This window comes from Ciconia boyciana, chromosome 8 (assembly GCF_034638445.1).
Source record: "Ciconia boyciana chromosome 8, ASM3463844v1, whole genome shotgun sequence".
NCBI classification, from domain to species: domain Eukaryota; kingdom Metazoa; phylum Chordata; class Aves; order Ciconiiformes; family Ciconiidae; genus Ciconia; species Ciconia boyciana.
Genome location: NC_132941.1, coordinates 30,616,106 through 30,637,222, shown reverse-complemented (window position 1 = coordinate 30,637,222; position 21,117 = coordinate 30,616,106). Strand labels below are relative to the sequence as shown.

The 21,117-nt window shown below is 38.9% G+C and overlaps 1 protein-coding gene across 1 annotated transcript; it reads left to right on the top strand.

The window, feature by feature from the left end:
• Positions 1–37: 37 nt before the first annotated feature.
• Positions 38–20,717, top strand: SIRT1 (sirtuin 1). The gene is made up of 9 exons (XM_072869593.1): positions 38–556; positions 3,254–3,370; positions 4,784–5,025; positions 6,359–6,511; positions 9,277–9,424; positions 12,705–12,784; positions 17,004–17,190; positions 18,579–19,136; positions 20,087–20,717. Exons 1-9 carry the CDS (start codon positions 76–78, stop codon positions 20,407–20,409), a joined length of 2,289 nt encoding a protein of 762 aa, XP_072725694.1. The 5' UTR covers positions 38–75; the 3' UTR covers positions 20,410–20,717.
• Positions 20,718–21,117: the final 400 nt, after the last annotated feature.

The following is a 21,117-nucleotide window of genomic DNA, read 5'->3' as shown; positions in this document are numbered from 1 at the left end:
GGGGGAGGGGGCTGTGGCGGAGGCGCTGCTGCGCGCTGCGCCGGGCGGGAGGGGGGCGGCGGTTGCTACTCCAAGATGGCGGACGAGGAGACTCCGCTCCTCCGCCCGCGCGACGGCGGCCCCGGCGGCGCGGCCGAGAGCGCCGAGCCCGCTCTGAAGCGCCAGCGCCTGGACTCGGAAGACGGCGGCTGCGGGCGGGGCGCGGCGCCCGCCCAACGCCCGGACCGGGGCGCGGGGCCGCCGCCCGCCGCCCCTGTGGCGGCGGAGCTGCCGGGCGAGGCGGCGGCCGTGACCGCCGATGGCGGCGGCCGGGCAGAGGAGGAGGAGGACGACGACGACGACGAAGAGGCGGCGGCGGCGGCGGTCTGGAGCGGCGCGGACAATAGGGCCGGGCTGCGGGGCCTGCCCCGGGCGGAGCCGCCTCCGCAGCCGCGGCAGCGGGGTCGGGGGGAGGGGGCGGAGGCGGCGCCCGGCGAAGACGCGGCGGAGGCGGCCATTGGCTGCAGGCGGGCGCAGTGTTCAAACGGGGCGGCCGAGGCGCCGGCCCTGCATCCCGGTGAGGACCCCATCCCTCCCCTCCTCCGCTCGGCCCGGCGGACAGGCCGCGGGCCGCCCCTCGCAGCCGGGAGGGGGCGGCCCGGCCCGGCCGCGCAGCCCGCAGCGGGAGAGGCGGCGGCCGCGGCGGGTTCTCTCCTCCCTGCGCGGGGCCGGCTCCCCCCGCGGGCGCCTCGCCGCGGCAGCCGCCCGGGCTCTCCCGCCTAGCGATAGCCCCGCGGGCCGCGTGGCTCGCGGGGAGGCTCGGTGTTCGCCTGCTGCAGCCCGGGGCCAGCGCTGGTCTGTGCCGGTCCTGGGGAGAGCGAGCGCCGCAACTGGCGGGTGCTCCGTGCGGGGGTGATGACTGAACACAGGCTGTGCTCCTTTCATCTCCTTAACCGTACATTGAATGCAAACTCGAGCAAGCTGCTGCATCCATTTTTCTAAACCTAATCCTAATCAGTCCTTGTCAAAGCCTGTTGTTTCTTGGTGCTGGGCTTCGTAGAGGGAGATCGACTGGGCTCTAATTTCTGAAAACGTTTATTCTGCTGTGTTGCTGGCAACAAGTTATTAAAGATGAAGAATTATAAGCCCTGTTTCCTTTTCACAATATCTGCTGTGATAATTATTTTATTTCTGTTTCTTGGAAACTTGCACAAAAAGCACAGGAGCAGCAGTCTTGAACAACTCTAAATAACTTCAAGTTTACAGTCTTGGCTGAGATTTCAATGACTGCAGCACAAAACTAAACTATAATCTTCTAAAAAGTTTCTTTGCAGATCATGTTTGAAGCGTAGTGTTTGGGCAGTATCAGTATGAAAGTACCTTGCATTGCATTATTGAAACAGATCGGTTTTGAGGGGGTTTTTTTTGTCCATTTTGATTTTTAAGGTAGTGCTTTGGAAAGACTTCTTAAAAGGTATAAGATACTGTATTCTGCCAGTAAAGTCTTTACATTTTATCCTGGAATGCAGTTAAAGATATTGGACCTTTAACTCCATAGTAAAACTACAGAAAATTTCTGCCTCTGCAAAAGCAATCCAAAAGGGAACAGAGCTGTATGATAAGCTTGGAACAGCCTTGGTATTTAAAAACTTCATTGGAACAGCACGAGAGTAAAGCTAATGATCTCTTACCGGTGCTTTATATGAAGCCTTTTTGCTCAAGTTACTGAGATCCTCAGGCATGTTTTGCTGTGGATTGCTTAGTTCTGGCAAGCATTCCCTTTAGTCCTTTGAGGAATCCAATGAATACACAGGGAGTGTTGCAGTTTAAACTGTTACTTTAGCCTGCTTGTATCTATCACAGTGTTTCTTAAACACAAGACAACGTAACCTGTATAGGATGAGTCTTTAACAACGTAAGCTTTGATTCTTTATACAGTAGACATAAAGGTTGTTTTAGTAAAACTTGCACTTCACACTTAGTTGATTAGTACACATCAGTTTCTTCTTCTTCATAATACCTTTTGCATATGTTCACTGACTTCATGCATAATGAGATGGAAGTGAAATGCTGTAAATACATAGATTAGTAATAAGAAATAGCAGTTTCAGTGAGCACCTGTGGTCTCAGAAGAACAAGACAGCAAGTACAAAAAGCAAATTTCTGTCTTCTACCTCTTCCCATTCTAATCAGAATAAAGTATTTATGCCAACAAGGGAAAGAACAGGACAACACAATCTCTGAATAAAAAATGATGGTGTTTTGTGGTGTTCTTTATTTAAGAGTAAAGTGCAGTAACCTAGCTAAAATATTGTAGGGGTTTATTCAAATAGAGATTGAAAACTTATAGTGATTCTTTACTTTAGAGAGCATGACTGAAACTTGTTCGCCTTTGTTCAGAGTCTTAGATTTTCAACAAATTAAGCTACAGTTGCTGTGGCCATTTCTAACAAAGCCAATAAAAGAGTTTAGTAGTCTAAATTCTAATAAGCTGCTCAGGTTAAAATTTAGATTTCCCCTTAAATGTTAGCTTAGTAATGCATGCTGTAAGATAAGTATCTCGTTATTCTTTGGCCTCCTTCATCTAGATACATGATGAAGTTAGATTGAGTTACTCTGGCTTAAGGCCACAGTAAGCCAAACCCAGCTGCAGGGTAAAATGGATGAGATAAACTTAGTGAATGTGGTTCAAGGTAGCACATTTTCTGTCATAACTGAAATATCATAAAAGTGTGTATGTGGTTGCCTGTTGCAGCTCAGCTGCAAGATAACAGCCTAACAAAATTCTGTAACTTAGTTGTATCCAAATGTGTATTTGTGGGTTTCCTTTAAAATGCTGTGCTCTTAAAATCTAGTCAAAGATTCGTCTATAAATGGTGACACATTTTCATTTTACCCAGTTTCTCAGCTGAACAAAGAATTGTAAGAAGAAATTTTTAATTGTACTTTTAAAACATTTGCATTTTTTTTTAAGATAAAAAGTCCTTAATGCCCAACACTTTCTAGAATGAAAATTTCACTAAGGTCCACATCCAGCCCACTGAAGCCCAGTATTAAGATAGCAAATCCTGCAGTAAATTACTGAAGGCTTGAAAGCATATCTGCACACTCAAAAAAAGTTGAAATTTTCTGTGTCTAAGTGACAAAACTGCCTACTTGTAATTCATTGCAATCAAATTTAAAAGCATACAATTTTAGGTTTTGTGATATATTTAAATATATATCTGTGCCATTTGGCTCAAGTGTAACTCGTCATTGTTGTGCTGTCTTGCAGATAACTTCCTTTTTAGTGATGAAATCATAGCCAATGGTTTTCACTCCTGTGATAGTGATGAAGATGACAGAGCCTCACATGCAAGCTCTAGTGATTGGACCCCAAGACCACGTATAGGTAGAAGCCTATATAATGTTCTTAGATGCTGCTTGCCTTTGAACAGTTACTTAATTCTTCCCAGTCTTCAAATGATTTCTTCTGTTGCAAAAAAATTGGCAATTACTGCTTTTGAGCAGCTTAGAGTTGTTGACTGTATTCTGTATGTTATTTAAGGAGTTTAATGAACCTCTTTAAACTTGCTGTATTTTGATTAAAATTGTCAATGTCTTTTTTGTGTAGAAATCCTGCCATGATCCGTATTAAAAGCATACGCACAGACTCACTAAATTGAACAGGTTTATGGCATATTTCTAGCCTATTAACTTAGTATTAATTCTTTAAGGAACAAGAAGATGATTCTTGTATGATTTTAGCCAGTCTGTAGGGCTCACTGTCCTAAGTGTTACATCAGTTTGGGAATTATTAGTCTGCATATATATTGCATATTAGCAACAGATAAGTTAAGCATGGCAGTCAGGAACTCAGTAGAAAGTTCTCGCCTCACACAGAGGTAAGATAACTGCTAAGGTCACTGGTGATTTGTGTGGGACAGTGGCTTCCAGGGTGCAGTGGGGCTGGGACTTGAGGTCTTTTGTCTTACACAGGCACGGTAATACCACAGCATTCATTGTGCCGATATTGATAAGAATAGCAGCAGGAAAACACATTATGATAACACAATATTACACTGAAAGTCTGCCCATATATTGTCTTTGTGGATCGCTTGTTACGGGATCACTGTTGGTACCTTTTGGGTAAACATGTAAAACAATTGTTTTCTTTATATGTATTGTAACCAGCCTTAGTGATAGCTATTTGGGTCTTCTTAGTCAGTTTAGCTTCTTAAGATTTACCTATTTTTCTTCTACCGCTCTGATCTCGAGTGTTTCTGGAAAGATTGTTTTGATGCCTTTAGGAGGTCATGTCTGAAATCATTAGTGTTAGATGACTAAAAGAACAGCAAAAATCCATGGATTGGTGGGCCCTATTTGTCCTTTTAGAGTGATGTTTTATAATATGACTAGAAAGTATATGTATGTTTGTTGTCTCTTCAACTTATTACTGTAAATACCTTACAAAATGTTGGAAAAATACAAATGAAGCCATAAAATGGAGATACATTGTGAAAATGTTGTTGCTAAATAAGTGCACCTCTAAGAGCCATCAAGTTTGCTATAAACTGGGATTTCTACCTCAACTAACTTTCTATGAAATCCTTCATGGGTTAACATAAAATAATAATAAGTAAAAACACTAGCTATACTATCACTTCAGAATTTAGACCAAAATATACAGGGGTTTTGATGAACGAAGCATTAAATTGGATTAATAAAATTGTAGTAGCAAGCATTAATAAATTGGACTATGATCATAATCATCTGAAATACTTGACTCAATTTTAAATATTTATATATTTTTTAATTTTCTTAGGTCCCTACACATTTGTTCAGCAGCATCTCATGTTAGGTACAGACCCACGGACAATTCTGAAAGATCTGCTACCAGAAACAATCCCTCCACCTGAACTGGATGATATGACACTGTGGCAAATTGTTATAAACATTCTTTCAGAACCACCAAAAAGAAAAAAACGAAAAGATATTAACACTATTGATGATGCTGTGAAACTTTTACAAGAATGCAAAAAAATAATGGTCTTGACTGGAGCTGGGGTACGTATTGCTGCAATGACAATGAGAGAATATGTAGACAGTTGGTTAAATACTTATCCAGTGCTTTACAGCATGCAGGTGATGTGACCCTTGCAGCATTTGTAATCAAATGATTGTGCTAGATGGGAAGAGGAGGCACAGCTGTCCACTAGAACGATACACACTGCAAAACGGGAGCTTAAGTTGGAAATTACAAGATCTCTCTTCTTATAAGAAAATATTCTTAAACATTTAAAAGAGTTGCTTCCATGCAAAATAGTTATGGAATAAGATCACACCTACCTGTTCCAGAACATTTTCTATCCTAGTCATTTTTTCATTTGAAACAAAGGTAATGATTTTTTAAACGAAATGTCAGTGGATCTCTTAAAATACCTGATAAAGCTAGCGGGACTAGAAGAATAGGACTCGAAAAGAAAAAAAAGGAAAGAGTGTATGTGGGGGGGAGGATTATAAGGCGAGTTTGATTAGATTTCAGTAGACTGAATTTTACTTGTAACGTGCTGTTCTGTGACGGTAATAAGATTACTCACTGTTTCACTGAAGAACGTTTTAAAACTGTTGTACATTTGCAGCTTTATACCTATGTACCAGCTCATGATACAAAAGTCGATCATTTTTTGCTGCTGTTGTTCATACACAGAGGGTGTGACACCATTCAGAAAAGACGAGTAATTCAAATCAGCTTGTTAGAAAAGCACTGCTGCTTCTATTACCCAATCTTGCTGTTTCTATAATTGCTGTCAGACACCTGCTTCTCCTCCTCTTCCCATAGTATTTTGGGGTAGTCTGAGACAAATTTTAGTCTTTATTGACTACCACAATGCTTTGCTAAACAATGTTCATTTATTAAAAGGGGTTTATTCATCAAAAGTAAGAATCTATTCTGTTACTGTGTTTGCATGTAAAAAAAAATCCAAGCCTAAGTTGGGAGGTCAATGAACACTTACTAATCAAATTTAATGGAATGGTATTTTAAATTTGTGTTCACTTCTTGCAAAACTTCCAGTAGTAAAAGTAAGTTCTGATGTCCCTATTACTGCCTGTACGGATTGTACTAAAGGGGTTTTTTGTCCAGTTGTCAAACTTTGTTTCTATGCTGTTTCTCCTGCTTGTGATTTGGGAATTGTTATATTGGTCCAAAAAAAAAGGAAAAAAAAGGAAAAAAAAAAAGGAAAAATAAATACAGAGAACCCAGACTGGTTTTGTTCTTAATGTCTCTGAGCACTGTGAGCATACAGAAATGTGGTTTCCCAAATAGTTTGTATCATAGCAACTCTTTATAGCTGAATATGTAGTTTTGCTTATTTCAGATTGCAAAAATATATTTCAGGTGTCTGTGTCTTGTGGAATACCTGACTTTAGATCAAGAGATGGCATCTATGCACGCCTTGCTGTAGACTTCCCAGACCTTCCAGATCCACAAGCAATGTTTGATATAGAATACTTCAGAAAGGATCCCAGGCCATTTTTTAAGTTTGCAAAGGTATGGTTTTCCAACAGTTCTTACCTTGGTCAGTAAAGACAGATAACAATATTAAAATGCATAAATCAGATATAAAACTATTCTGTTAACAAAATGGTATCTTTGTCTTTTTTTATAAATAAGATAGAAAAATATGTTAATATATTTAATTTACTTTAATGAGAGACCTCATTCAGTGCCATAATAACTCTCTCCTTGGGCAGGTCTTTGCAATGTATCAATTTTATATTCTCAGTGTTACTTCATTCATTGTATGCAACTACATATTAGCCTTATTAGAAATATTTAGCAACATTCTCTCTTTTTTTAAAAGCTTATTTTTACTGTTCCTGTTATACGTTCTTACATATATAAACATTCTAGACAGTGTCTCTAATTTCAGGGAGGATAAATAAAAACTTGTAGTTATTTGATCAAACCTCAATAATCTTAGCTGCTGTTACTTTCTCTGAAAAATGAAAGAATATGAGAACTTTTGGCCAGCACATGAGTAATGTGGAAAGCTACATTTGAATTTGATATGCTGTGGCATGCTCTTCAATGTCATACGATACAATCCATTTTATCACTGTATTTACAGTAAAGAAGACTAAAGCAGTTTCATGCACTAATAAGTTTGCTCTTGTTTCAGGTTTTGATAGAGCTGTCACAAGGATCTGTTCATCTTAGACAATTAAAGCCTTTTTGCAGGGACTGTGTTTGCTTAAAAGGGAGAACGCAGCAGTTTTTGGAAAGATGTTAGTGATATTAAACAGTTTAAAAAGCAGGGAGTACATCTCTGAGACAAGAAGGAATGTAGAAGCTGTACACATATGTAGAAACAAAAAAATAATTGCATTTAGTCTGGAATTTCCTTGGGACAAAAAAATCAAAAACAAAATCTTACAAGAATTACTACAGGACCAGTAAGGACTTGTGAAAATCAATCACTACTAGTTGTGCTCACTCTTTCTTCCCTTCGCTCACAATTTATACTACTGCTCTATTATGTTGTAAAGATTGGAAAAGAAAAATCAACACATTCTTCAGCTGCTTGTCTTTCTCTGAAAGCCTCCTATCCAGATACTAACATATTTTGATGCTCATTAGTATACTAAGTTCGTTGGTTTTTCAATATTTAAAAAAACAACCAACCAACCAACCAAAAAACCCCACAGCAAACAAAAGCCTGACTTACTTCTGAAGCGTGTCTATACACAGGTTTTACCAGAATAGTCCAAATCCAATTTGGCTGATACTTTTTGACTAAAATAACTTCTCCTCCTTCTCCTTTTCTCTCCATCAGCTCAGGTAGATATTAATTTCTTATTCCGTGAAACCTTAAGTTCCTTTAATTCTAGGGGCAAAGAACAGCCAAATAAATTTGCAGAGCTCAGTGGCAGAACATGTCTTGCTTCTTCAGACTAAGATATAAGAGTTGTTAGGACCACATGAATATCTGATTATAATTGTGTAATACCCTAGTCATAATCTAGGTAATAGCACTATGAGCAATCGTTGGTCATTGCTGCAGTTTTAACTCCAAAGACCCATGTAGCTTCAGAATTATGAGTAACTTGAAATACTTTGGGTAGAAACAAATGCTTTCAAAAAGCCTTTTTTGTTTGTTAATAGTTAGGCTATATGGTAGCTGAAGGCAGAGCTGTCACAAAGATTAATTTAACAGTTCACTGTTGTGCTAGAACTTTTGGTTCAGCTTTAAGTATCTACTGGTAAAGGTAGGCAGCAGCCGCCTTCTTGCTAACTTTCTTTTGGCCAGTGACTCTTGTGCTTTTTCTCTAAAAAGGCCTCACTTTCCCCAGTGAGACTCCAGCCCAGTTGCTGTTCAGTGGTGAGAGAGTGACTGGAGAGCAGAGGGTCTGGAATTCAAGTTCCTTCCCTAAATAAGTGCTCCTGAGCAACAGAGTGGTGCTGCTGCTGCTGCTGATGTCCTCCTTGTTGCACAGCAACAAGATGTACCACCTGGGGTGGTCAACTCCAGACAGAGGTTCCTAGTGTGAAGCTTTCAGCTGGGTGCCCACATTTAATTTTTCCTTTTGGCAGGCTCCTTGTTCACTGTGAGCAAACATCAAATCATTCTACAAAATTGCCTACATTTTTTTTACATATGCTCTATAGATACACCTACTTCCTCTACCTGTTTGATCTAATGGAAGGGCTAAGCATCTATCAGGCACAGTGAAATTGCTCTGCTAAGCCATATGGTTTTAACTTGATGACTATTCTAATTAGCAAAATAGGCAAAGCTGGTCAGAATACCACCTGTTCTCCCCTTTATATCCAATGCCATTCTGCTTTCTGGGCTTCCATCTTCCAGGAGTGGCTGCTAATAATGCTGAGGAGTAAAAACTGCTTATCCCAAACCAAAAGACCAGAATCCAAACTCCTCATTAAATTTTTGTCGGACTGCAGTTAAGCCATGTATGTTTCTAATAACAAATATTGAGGTTACTTGACACTTACAAAGGAAAAAAAGCTTTCCTATTTCATAATTCTCAAAACCAAAAAATATCTAAACCTTGCTTTTATGCTTCCTGAAGAACAAAATACCAGCTTGCATAGAGCAATTCATCCTGACGTGATCAGAAGCTCAGCTGTTGAAAGAAGAGTTGGATCAGACAGATGGCAAAATGCAAAGGGAGTGACAACATTAACTGCTGACATAATCATTATTGATAATATTTAGCTCTGTGTGAATTGCTGCAGTCGGAATAAAGACATTGTGTATCCATTTACACTTTCTAATGTACTTTTGAATTCCCTAGGAAATCTATCCAGGACAATTCCAGCCATCTCTCTGTCACAAGTTCATAGCTTTGATGGATAAAGAAGGAAAACTACTTCGCAACTATACTCAGAACATAGACACATTGGAACAGGTTGCAGGAATCCAAAGGATAATACAGTGTCATGGTTAGTGGTTTTAGTTTCACTTTTCTTATTTTATGCGTAGGAATTATTTTTACTGGTGCATGTGACAAGGTAATCATTATTGGAATTAAATTCTTTTTTTCTTGAATTGGTATCTCTTGGCAACAAATATTCTGCTTTTAAAATGTTGATTATTTTTTTTTTTTAGGTAGCTTAAATATTTAGATCAGAGGTGTTTCAAGTGGAAATACTTCTTTCAGAAATTATGCTTGATAAACAGTGGTCTTTGTGTATCAGTGAAGATCCACACCCTGTTGGCACAAGCTTAGACCTTAACTTTTAAAATGTAGCTGGTGCTTCTTTAGCTTCATGTATGAGAACATAGTGTGGAAATCAGACTTTTTATACGTCACTCTCACTGTCTATCAATGAAATGGAGTTTGGCTGTTATCTGATTCTTTATTTAGGTTATATTCCATTGAAATCTTAAAATATCCTGACACTTCAGTGACTTTACCTCATGTATAAAATATTGTGGATTAATCACCAGTTCAGTTGAACTGAAGATGATCTTGTTACACCTTCAGTGTCATACACATTCTGTAATTATGATACCAAATTAAGTGGAATCTCTTAATTACTTGCTTGATATGCTTTCCATTTCCAAGGACTGGCAAATGTCAAGCTAAAAGTCCAAGGATTCGTTTTTAAGGAAAGGACGCAGAAAATTAGTTCTTAAAGTGCACATTTGGATGATTTAGTAGACTTCTGGCAAATAAACTGTTTAAAAGCAGTGTTGGCATGTTTGTAAGACCTGTCTGTCCAATTCCACCTTTTCCGGGGACCAAACTCACTTGGTTTCCTTATCTACAAAGCTTAGCTTAGTGCCAGATTCATCAATGTTCTTTTTTCAGACAGAGCAAACATGGTGCTCTGTCATGACCAAACAGCACACAGTAGAATCCTACCTGTTGAATAACCCAAATCTAGTGCTAGTTTCTATTTGTGCTTAGTGTGTCATGCATTGTCTTTTGGTTGTCATTCCGTATGAGGTATTTATCATGAACTTACATGGTTGTGTTTTTGCACATCACTGCCACGCTCAAGCTTCCCATTTTTTCAGTTGCACACTACAGTAATGAGATTTCAGACAATCTTTAGTGTATGTCCTGTATAAGTTGATTTTAAATTAAAAAGATTCTTTAAAAATATGCTATGGACTTTGAGATTTTGAGGCCTTTGGAAATTAGCAAAGGTTGTTTTGACCATATCGAGCTTTATCTGACATACAGTTACGCAGCTCTTTAACAAATGCTAGTTGACACTGGTAGTGGCTAAAGAGAAACTGAAACTGTTATGTAAGGGTTCATCCTGCTATATGTATTCTATCTCTTTTGTCTAGCTGTGGCAATGGCAAGTTAATCATGAGTGTGCCAAACGACAAGGAACCTTGTAATGATTTGGGGAGTTCATATATGAACCTCTGAGCCCATTTCACACTGCAGACCTACAGTAAAGTTGCTATGTGAAAACTGTATCTTGGATGCATTTTCTGAATTTAAAATGGCATTTGCATTTAACCAACATGTCTGGAATTAGATCATATTCCTTGACATTGCTGTAGCTGCGTGATCGGAGGCAGTGTCCTGCTGGCTACACATGACTCGTGCATGGGGCAGCATAACTTCTTGATCAAGTCCTTTTGACGGTGAAAAATAACTTGCATAATAGAGTTGCAAGCAGGTAGCAACAGATGCCTCGGACAGGGTTAGGTCTGCTAGGCTGACACACTGTATAAAGGACTAAATTATTACTATAAACAAATTATAATGAGCAAATAATAACTGTCATACTTCCTGTAGTCTCTGGAATCCCTCAAGTTCTGGGAGTTGCAGTGCTGAGCAGGCATTTCAGAAGCCGTGCACTTTCCACGCCAGCAGTGATTAGCAGACCTGAACCACCAGTTGTTCATAAATTATCTGCTCCAAGTTTTTCTGTGCTTTCATTCTGTTTTACCCAGATACAATATCCCCAAAGCATATTTTGATATTGTACTTAGTTCCAGAATCCCTTCATTTAGCAGTGTAAGTGTTGGTTGGCTGCTGTGTGTGGGTTATGAGCAGAAAATATCTTTGGTTTGAGTGGCTTAAAATAATACTCCAGATAAAGTTTTGGTACCAGAGGTTTTTTAGCTGTTCCTAGCTTCTGCAAAGCCTTCAACATCTTAATGGTAAGTTACCTTTCTAAAAGTTTCCTTTTGAAGAGAGACTTTTGTACGCCCCTGTACATTACTGAGTCACAGGGCTTTCTTACTGCCCTCATATCACCATTAGAGATTAGAGAGCTCCAGACCTTTACTGTATGACTGGCACATTCCAGTGCAGGGTCAAAAAGATCTCCAAATTATTTTTTTTTTTTTTTAAGCCTTGTTTCATGGTTAGGAGAAAATCTGTCAATTTTTCACTTGATTCTTCCGCATTCTGTCAACTTCCAGCATTATTCCTTCCACAGATAAAAGGCCTTGTAGGCCTATTTCTTCTGGACATGTGCACACCAAAAGGCCACTCTAGTTTGCCACAATGACTTCACACTGTGTATTTTCATGTGTGTCTCAACCACCTGATAAGCTTTTCTTTGAGACAGAGAGAGACACGAATACTCTACCAGATACTTGGGCACCATCTTCAGCTGCTTCAGGAACAGGCCAGTTAGAGCTACCAAGTGACTGGATGGAGCAACCAACTTAACACAGTCTTGCCAAATAATGAACATGGTAGCTAAGCTGGATACCAAGTTCAGAGTAGTATTTCAATTTGAATAATATAGCTGTAACTTCTCACTTCTGATGAAAGATACAGTACTGCTATTTAGTTGCCTAGAGTGAAGTCTTTACTAATGCATTTTCTCAGTTATTTTGCCCTTTGATAACTACAGTTTCTTGAGTTCACATGGGTTCATGTCCTGCCACTGCTGTTTGCAGAGCTGTCAGCACTACTGTTCATTGTGTGAAGAGGAAAAGGGAAGGTTTGTTCTCCCATGCTTGTATATTCTTGCACAGGTTGGGGGAATGAGAGGACGCTATAATTTTTGTTGACGTGCATGTGGTATATCCTACTCCTAAAACAAGATTTCTGCTGACTAACATCTAGAAGAACTACTTTTAGTACTACAAGTATCTTATGTTAATTTTAGATTACTTCTTACTGACTGATTTTTATAGCACTGCAATGTAACAGCCTTTGTGTCAAAACAGCTTGGGCAAAAAGACCAAATCTGAATGACTGAAAATCCTTATTTCTACCATACGGGTTTTTCCCCTCAGGTTCCTTTGCAACAGCTTCCTGCCTGATCTGTAAATACAAAGTTGATTGTGAAGTTGTTCGAGGAGATATTTTCAATCAGGTAAAAATTTACTTTAACTCACTGCAGCTTTTTAATAAGTAACTCTCAAAAAAAACCCCAAAATACGACCCTTGGATTGCTTAAAAGATCTGCTTTTAAAAGGCTACATATCTTTGTATGTATTTCATAAAAGTGCCTATCGGTATTTTAGCATTTCCTCTAGTATTTAAAAGTATACTCAAATACTATACTGCAAAAATTAGGTAATGGGAAAAAGCAGAAAAAACCCATAACAGTCCATTTTTAATGGCACCTCCAAGAAAAGTAGAGGTTAAAATGGTAAGTAGAAAGTTGGATTTATACCTGTTTTAAGTTAATCTGAACTCACAGTCACACTGAGAAAGCATTGTTAGCTATTTATAACATCAGTTGCTCTTTGAGCATTTACCTACGTTAAAAATATGTTTAAACAGTAGATGGTGCATGGAGAAGTTGCTAACTACAGAGCAGCCTCTGAGCAAGGAAGAGGATCAAACGAGATGTCTGACGTGTCCTTTCTAGGAATTCTGAACTATTCCATATTCCGAACTCCCCACACCTGGGTGTGAAGGGCCCCAGGGCCAAAGCAGTAGTTAGTTCTGCTCTGTCAGAGCAGATGAACCTTTGGCTTGGCAAGACCCTCTTTGCTCTTCTTCCCCTTCTTTTGAAAGAACAGAGATGATGAGTCTCTGCTCAAAAAGATCTGATTTATACAAGTGGAAGGGGACTCTTTGTCTGCAGGCTCATGTATTTTTGCTAAATACTTAGAGTCCACAGTTGCAACTTTAGATGAGAAACATGGAAGGGATGTAAATCTTTCAAGTGTTACATTTGAAATGAAACGTGATGAAAGCCTTTCAGAAGAGATGTTTGAGTTAAAGCTTTAAGAAATGTGAACCTCATAAGCCTGAAGCTTTGTAACACTGAAATATTGAATGTGAACTCTGGTTTACTTTGCTATTAAGAATATTCTTTTTGAGAACTTTTTATCTTACAGATGTTTGCTGCTCCTTTACCTTCAAAGCCAGCTGGTTGGAGTTTAGGTTTTTTTCGTTCTAAGCAACCATTCCTAAACATTCTGTAATTTTCTGGTTTGATTGTTAGTGGTCAGGACTCCTTTTCCTAACAACACTTTAATCACTGTACATATATATGCTGAACCAAACTTCTGCCCCGATGGCCTGTCCCTGCTGGTGGTCAGTAATGGAAGCATGGGGAAGTGGAGGGCAATACTGTAGCAATTACTGTAGCATAATGAGAACAAAGAGGAGTCTTACTCCCGAGATGAGACTGAACGAGCTTTTTACACTCAATCTCTCAGCCCTAATCTTACAGTACTGTTGCCAGGCATATCTTTCCAGGGCAGGCCCTAGCTGCAATACTGAATTATTTTCATAACACAAAATAAATATGGTTATTGCCAAATACAATTTCACACAGCAAGAAATAGCGCTATTGAAAGAAAACATACTCTTTCTCCTTTATGCCTGAAAAAAAAATTGTTCTATTTGCCATCATTATCTTTATTCCGTAGCCTGCATTTCCCAAACCACTGCTATGCAGTTTCTTTTTCTGTTGCCTCTCTAGAATACAGGATTTGGTTCCTTAGATATCAAAAGAAACCTTTTCTGTACTTACAAAACAAAACACTGTCCATTTCAACAGCTTTGTTCTCTAACAAGTCTCCCTTCACAAAAATGTTTTTGGCACCTGGGTCCCAATAGATAATCCAGTTTCTAGTCTCTGCTGTCCTCCAGTACTTGAAAGTTCAGTTATACGTGGCCCCGGGTCCTTAGTTTTCCCTAAAAATACTACCTTTCCTTTGCTCTAGTCCATCCTCTGATGGTCCTTAGTGCTTCAGCATCTTTCTGCCAGGATTTCCTTTCAACATATTGTAGACTGAGAATTGCTTGAGATCATCTGTTTAGAAAACTACCAGTTTCTTGTTGCTGCTCTTCATTCTTTTGCCACTTCCAAGATAAGGTGCTAGTTCCCTGTAGCATGATTCTTTCTCTTGGTTGCTGTACACAGCCATCCTTCTGGATGAGAAGCAGCAGCAGTTATAAATCACACAGATAGAACTTCTGAGTAAAACAATTTTCAGTCACTTCCAAAAATATCACTTTTGCTTTGCTTTTGACTATTTTAGGCACCTTCAAGAAATAGTGAAAGGGTTTCAGATTGAGGAAGAAAAGGCCCAAGAAATGGAAAACATGCACCAGTTCTTGGATATTCTTAAACCAATGTAATCCTTACTAATCTTGTTTTGATATATAGATAACATCAATAGTCAAAAAGAAATTCCTTTTCTCTTTTATTAGAGAAATGCATCAGCAGAAGTGGTGGGGTTTTGGGGGAGTGCTACTTCTGGAGGGAGAGAGGACCCTAGGCAATTGAGTGGCCAATTATCTAGCTTTAACTTCTTGGTATCAATTTCAGCTCTTGGAATAGATCTTCCCCCTTACTGGTGACCTTTCTGAGGATTAGGTAGAGAAGCTGGTGAGTAGTGTAGAGTTGAAATGCATTTATGGGCCCATTACAGTGACTCAAGATGATTTGGATAGGGACATCAGTTGCTCTACAGAGATCCATTAAGTCACACGTCATTGGACTTCTGTGAGAAATGATGGAAACAGAGTTAATATTACTTGGTCTCTTTAAATCAAAAGTTAGAGGTCTTCATTTCATCCTCCTCCTAATACAGAGCAAATTATTTTCCCTCCTTAAGCTTCCAACTGAAAGTGCAAAGGCATCACTAACATCAACAGAAGAGACAGCAGGGTAAAAAGCTTCAGAAAAGTTTAAGCTGTTTATGTGTTATGAGCTCTCTTTCTAATATGTAAAGATCTGAGGAAAAAGATCAAGATCAATTCTACCCATCTGCTCCTTTTTGGGGAATTTAGTTGGTTTCCCTTTAGCATGGGGTTACTAGATGCTCTTTAGCTTGGGTATGCGGTGAAGGTTTCCTCTACACCAATTCCTAGTTCTTGTGCCATATTGCTTCTTATGCATCCCTCCTACAAGGTTTTCTTCAAAGAAGGATTGGATTCTTTGTTCGAAGACTTAGATTTTTGGGAAAGGTCCTTTGAGACTAGAGGAAGGCCTTTTACTTGTGATGTTTTCTTATATGGAGAGCATTGTCTTTTGTCCTACTGCAGACATCCATAAACTAGTTCTTTGATTTAAACTTTCTAAGTTCTGTATTATTTTTTCTGCATATATTTTGTGTACAAGAGGGAGTTGTTATGCATTTAAATGTCAGTTTTCATATATTTTCCTATTACAATAAGTAATATACATCTCTTTACACCTTTACATAGCACTAATTTGCTTGTGATAACTGCTGTAGGATTGCAGCTACATTTAGCTCCTTAGATTTATTCTGGGGTATCGTATTTTAACACTACAGCTGAGAAGACTCAAACTGTTTGAAAGAAACATTGCTCAGTAGTAATTGAAGTATTGTCTGTACGTACTCACATTGCTCATCTTCTTGTTTTTCTTCTCTCTGAAGAAGTCTTAAGACAGGAAAGAGTTGAAGGATCAGAAAGCCTCTAGTTTCAGGAGGAAAGGGAATCTACTTCTCTGCAAATGTAACTCGTCCACTTTTTTTAGTGAACAAGGATTCTGCTCTGTTTTTGGAGGAATTGGAAAAGTTTAAAAGGGAGACCAAACAAAAGTTCTTTCCTGTGTTCTTGTCCTGTATGCTTTTTGCTAGCCACCTGCTACAGTGCCATCTTGCTTTATGTGTATAACACATACCCTTTTGGAGGAGAGGAGAAAGTAGAGAGGTAAAGCTCTACAGTATACTCTTTGATTAGGAAGGGGTTTCTATCAGATCCTACAATGGAAACTGACAGTGAAATCTAAGTTTTTGCTCGGATTAAACCAAGAAAAATATATTCCTATCAAATAGGAGGTAATTACTCATTGGCGCTAAGCATGACTTCTGGACTTTGGCTTAGTTGTCAGATAAGATCTGTGGTGTAGATGCATGGTTTCTCCCTTTTGACTTAAGAGGACTCCCTCTTTATTCCTGCTGCAGTTTTATTTCTGTGTGCAGTTGCTGCAGGCTAGAGTAAGAAATGTACTTGCCTGTACATCCACAGAAAAATGAAATGAGGAAATATCACTGAAACTTCCCTGTCTTTTGCCAAAATAAGTCACTGTGAATTGCTAAAATCTGAGGTTTTCAAGGGTGCAGCCTTGAATTGTAGTAACAGAAGCTATTCTAATGCAGGTTGTACCTAGATGTCCCAGATGTCCACCTGATGAACCGCTCGCGATCATGAAGCCAGACATAGTGTTCTTCGGAGAGAACTTACCTGAGCAGTTCCATCGTGCCATGAAGTATGACAAAAATGAAGTTGATCTCCTTATTGTTATTGGCTCTTCACTGAAAGTAAGACCAGTAGCATTGATTCCAAGTAAGTGACTATCTCTGGTAATATTTTCTTCCAAAAATTTGGATCAAAAGTGAAATTCTCAGTTAAGAGCTCTAAGAAATGCTTTCGGCTTGATTCAGTGAAGAAACTAGATTAAGCATCTAGTTTTCTAAGATGAAAACCGATTGCCTATGTAAAGCTGAAATGCAAAATACAGAAAGTAACAATTTCTAAGTGCTTTTTCTACACTCCAGGCAGATCTCAAGGTAGTGAAACGATAATCTGAAAAACTACTCTCCTAAAATCTGACTTTGTTCTGAGATTCAATTCATTTCTCCCCCTGCTTGCAATATGCTTTCAGAATTACTTGAAAGATTTAGAAAGGAATCATCTTTAAAAAGATAAATGTAGTATCAAAAAATCAGGTCAAGTACATCAGGTGTCTGAGTTGTAGCTTATTTTAAAGTCAATACTTACTTAATACTAAATGATACATAGTGGGCATTATATAGTGTGTCACCATTTGGATCCTTAACTTTTAAGAGTGATATGGAAAAACATCTCTGGTAATATATGTTATAGAAAAATGCCCTTCAGGAAGGCTGAGAAAATACCCTGAGAGGCGATTTATTTGCCTATTGAGTGCAAGACTTACTGGTACTACAGAAATTCTCTTCACACGTAAGCCTGAGAAGGACATGGGCTTAGCATCTGATTAACTGGGAACAGTATCGGACCCATGGCCTTTGTAATAACATCCTCTCCTCTGTACAAGAGGCAGCACCTAGTGTTTAGGCTGATGGGAAATGCATAAGGACGGGAAAGTTAGGATCCACTACACACACCGTTGCTCTTTCCATGTCCTAGAACTGGATTTCATGAGTTGGTTACCTGAGGAATCAATGCTAGGTTACCAAATTGGTGGATTTTGGAAGCCTAAGTGTCAGAAATGGGTTGAGCAACCCTGTACAGTGTGGATTGTACCTGGAAATATTTTGACCTAATTAATGGGATGTCATTTACCAGCAGTATATTCTGCATGTGCGCTTAAGGACATAAAATGAATGCACAAAATCAACACAGATCTTCTAAGATATTATAGTACTAATTTTAATAATCTTTTTAACACTTGACCAAACATTGCTGTCATCAGTATTTCTGTGCATGTTTTTCTCAGTGATGGAGTAGAGGAACACTTTTTACTGGGAAAAAAAATGGGGGAAAAAATCTGGATAGGCTACAGTAGGCATAGGACCTCAAACTGCTATTGTTAAATTTGAGATTTGCTTGTCTTCTTCCTGATCTGTCTGTTTTGGTCTTGTTGCAAGTGAATGTATGAAGAGAAGTCTGAGGAATTAAACTTTCTAGGTAGACCTCTACTGAAAGTGAAACTCAAGTGACTACCTTTAAATTCTCTTCTCTATATATAGGTTCCATCCCCCATGAAGTGCCTCAGATCTTAATTAATAGGGAACCTTTGCCTCATCTACACTTTGACGTGGAGCTTCTTGGAGACTGTGATGTTATTATTAATGAATTATGTCAAAGGCTAGCTAGCGAATATACAAAACTTTGCTACAATTCAGTAAAACTTTCAGAAATAACAGAAAAGCCTCCACGAACGCACAAGGAGCTTGAAATACACTCAGCCGAGCTACCGCCTACCCCTTTAAACATTTCAGAAGACTCTAGCTCACCAGAAAGGATGACTCCACCAGACACTTCAGTGGTGTCTTCAGAACACCCATCTGAATGTAAGGTAGAAAACTGTGATCCTGCCTCAGAAACTAAAGGGACCTGCACAGAGGAAAAGCTTCAGGACACACAGACATCGTCAGAAAACCCGGAAAATCCTACTAGTGAATTAATGAACTCTGAAACAATGAAGGAAAATGGATCTAACGGAGAAAATAAAGAAAAAAATGAAATATTGAAGAAGTGCTGGGTAAACAGATCTGCAAAAGAACAGATTAGCAAAAGGCTGGATGGTAAGTGTTAACTCATTTCAGTATTTTGCATTTTTTGGCAGAGATGTTTACTCTAGACTTACTTTAAAGCAATAAGTAAGTTACCCTTGAGGGAATCAGTGGGTTTTGGTGATTACTTTTGTTTAGACAAGTACCTGCATAACTCATCATTGTAGCATTTATTTCTTTTGGAGAAGCTGATAGGAATTTTTTTTGTAATTCATAATAGGTTTTATAATCAGTGATTACATACTCCCTAAAAAGATCAAAGTTTAGGAGGTTGAAGGTAAGTATCCAAAAATAAATCAGTTTCTAACATTTTCAAATGCATTTTCAGAAAAATTAGTTTGATCCTCAGGTGTTAAGAAGCTGGTCACACTAGGTCGTAATTTGGTATGGCAGTAGAACTGAAAGATGAAGTCATGATAGGAGTTGAAAAGCAAATCTCACAGCCGGAGCCAGGCACATTTTGAAGGAGACTTCAGACTTTCCAAGGAAGCCTTCCAGTCTGCAGTCTCTTAACTGACGTAAGGAGTTACCACACTAGAAAAATCAGTGTGGACGAAGAACCAGGTATTAAATTGCAACTTTCCCAAGCAAAGGCTGTTTTTAAACTTTGTCAAGTAGTCTGTGCAGTGGGTTCCAGTTCTGTTACAAATAATGGAAATCTAGCTGTGAATACGTATACCAATGAAAAAAAGCTGCTAAACATTAAAGTGTAAATGCTCTTTTGTGTCAAAGGGAGGGGGGAGAAGGAATGCTGAGCTTTCCAGTGAAGCATTTGTTATGTGCTTCATAATAAATACATATACATTGAAATAAATGCGTTTCTAACATTATCTGATTTGTCAGTTAAGTTTCACTGTTGAAAATACATATATGCAGGTAGGTACCTTCTAACCAGAAGTCTGCAAGACCTTGTATGAATAATTTATTTTAGTCTTTTATTGACTTTTAAAATTCTGTTTCAGGTACTCAGTATCTATTTTTACCGCCAAATCGCTATATTTTCCACGGTGCTGAGGTTTACTCAGATTCTGAAGACGATGTCATATCTTCTAGCTCTTGTGGGAGTAGTAGCGAAAGTGGTTCATGCCGTAGTCAGAGCTTAGATGCGGAGGATGAGAGCGAGATTGAAGAGTTTTACAATGGCATAGAGGATGAGGATGCTCCTGAAAGGGAAGAGGAACCTGGATTCGGGGAGGACGGAGTTGAACAAGATGAATCGGCAGCTGATGAATCAGCTTATACAAATGAAGCTGCAGGGACTGATCATCCAAGCAACAAGTTGTAAAGTGATCACTGACTGGTTACAGGAACTTTCCACCAGCATTAGGAGCTTTGGCATGTCAGAACGAATGTTTACGTCTGAATTTAGAGCAACAAAACCATAAGGATGTAGTGTTTATAAACAACTAAAACAGATTTTCATGCTTAGTTTTTTACCTTTTTCAATAAAATTCTATTACTGCGCACTCAACACTAACTCATCTTTTTTTTTAAGGTACTAGGAATATCTAAATAATTGTCACTATGTTCACTTTTAAGTTCATCTGTCTGATCAGGCATCCATGTATATAATACATATTTTTGCTTAATGAATTTCAGCTTATATTATTTTTAAACAGTTTTGAAAAAGCCATCGGAATGTTAAACTAATATAAAGGGAACAGCTAATTTAGACCAAAGAATGGTATTTTCACACCTCTTGCTTTGTAACAGTTTGGTTTATTTAAAACCTTCTTCTGCTTCTGCTAAACCTTTCATTCTCGCCTAGTCTGTCATTAAACACTGGCATTTTCTAAGACCTACTGTGGCAGCTAATTTTTTGCTTTAACAGTTACTTTGTATGTTTGAGACATTCTTAAATGTGAGTAGATAGTTAAATGGAAACAAGGCAGCGAGCGCTTGAGAAATCCTATGCTTTTTAGACTGATCAAGAAGTGCTGTGAAAATGCTTAGGTTACCGAGTTTAATACTTCCTGTGGACATGAAGTGATGT

What these genes read in the sequence shown, in the direction of transcription:
- SIRT1 (XM_072869593.1), top strand. Translation starts at nt 76, where the DNA reads ATGGCGGACGAGGAGACTCCGCTCCTCCGCCCGCGCGACGGCGGCCCC. An exon ending in GGCGCCGGCCCTGCATCCCG is followed by an intron (nt 557 to 3,253) that starts GTGAGGACCCCA and finishes GCTGTCTTGCAG; the next exon opens with ATAACTTCCTTTTTAGTGAT. An exon ending in TGGTCTTGACTGGAGCTGGG is followed by an intron (nt 5,026 to 6,358) that starts GTACGTATTGCT and finishes AATATATTTCAG; the next exon opens with GTGTCTGTGTCTTGTGGAAT.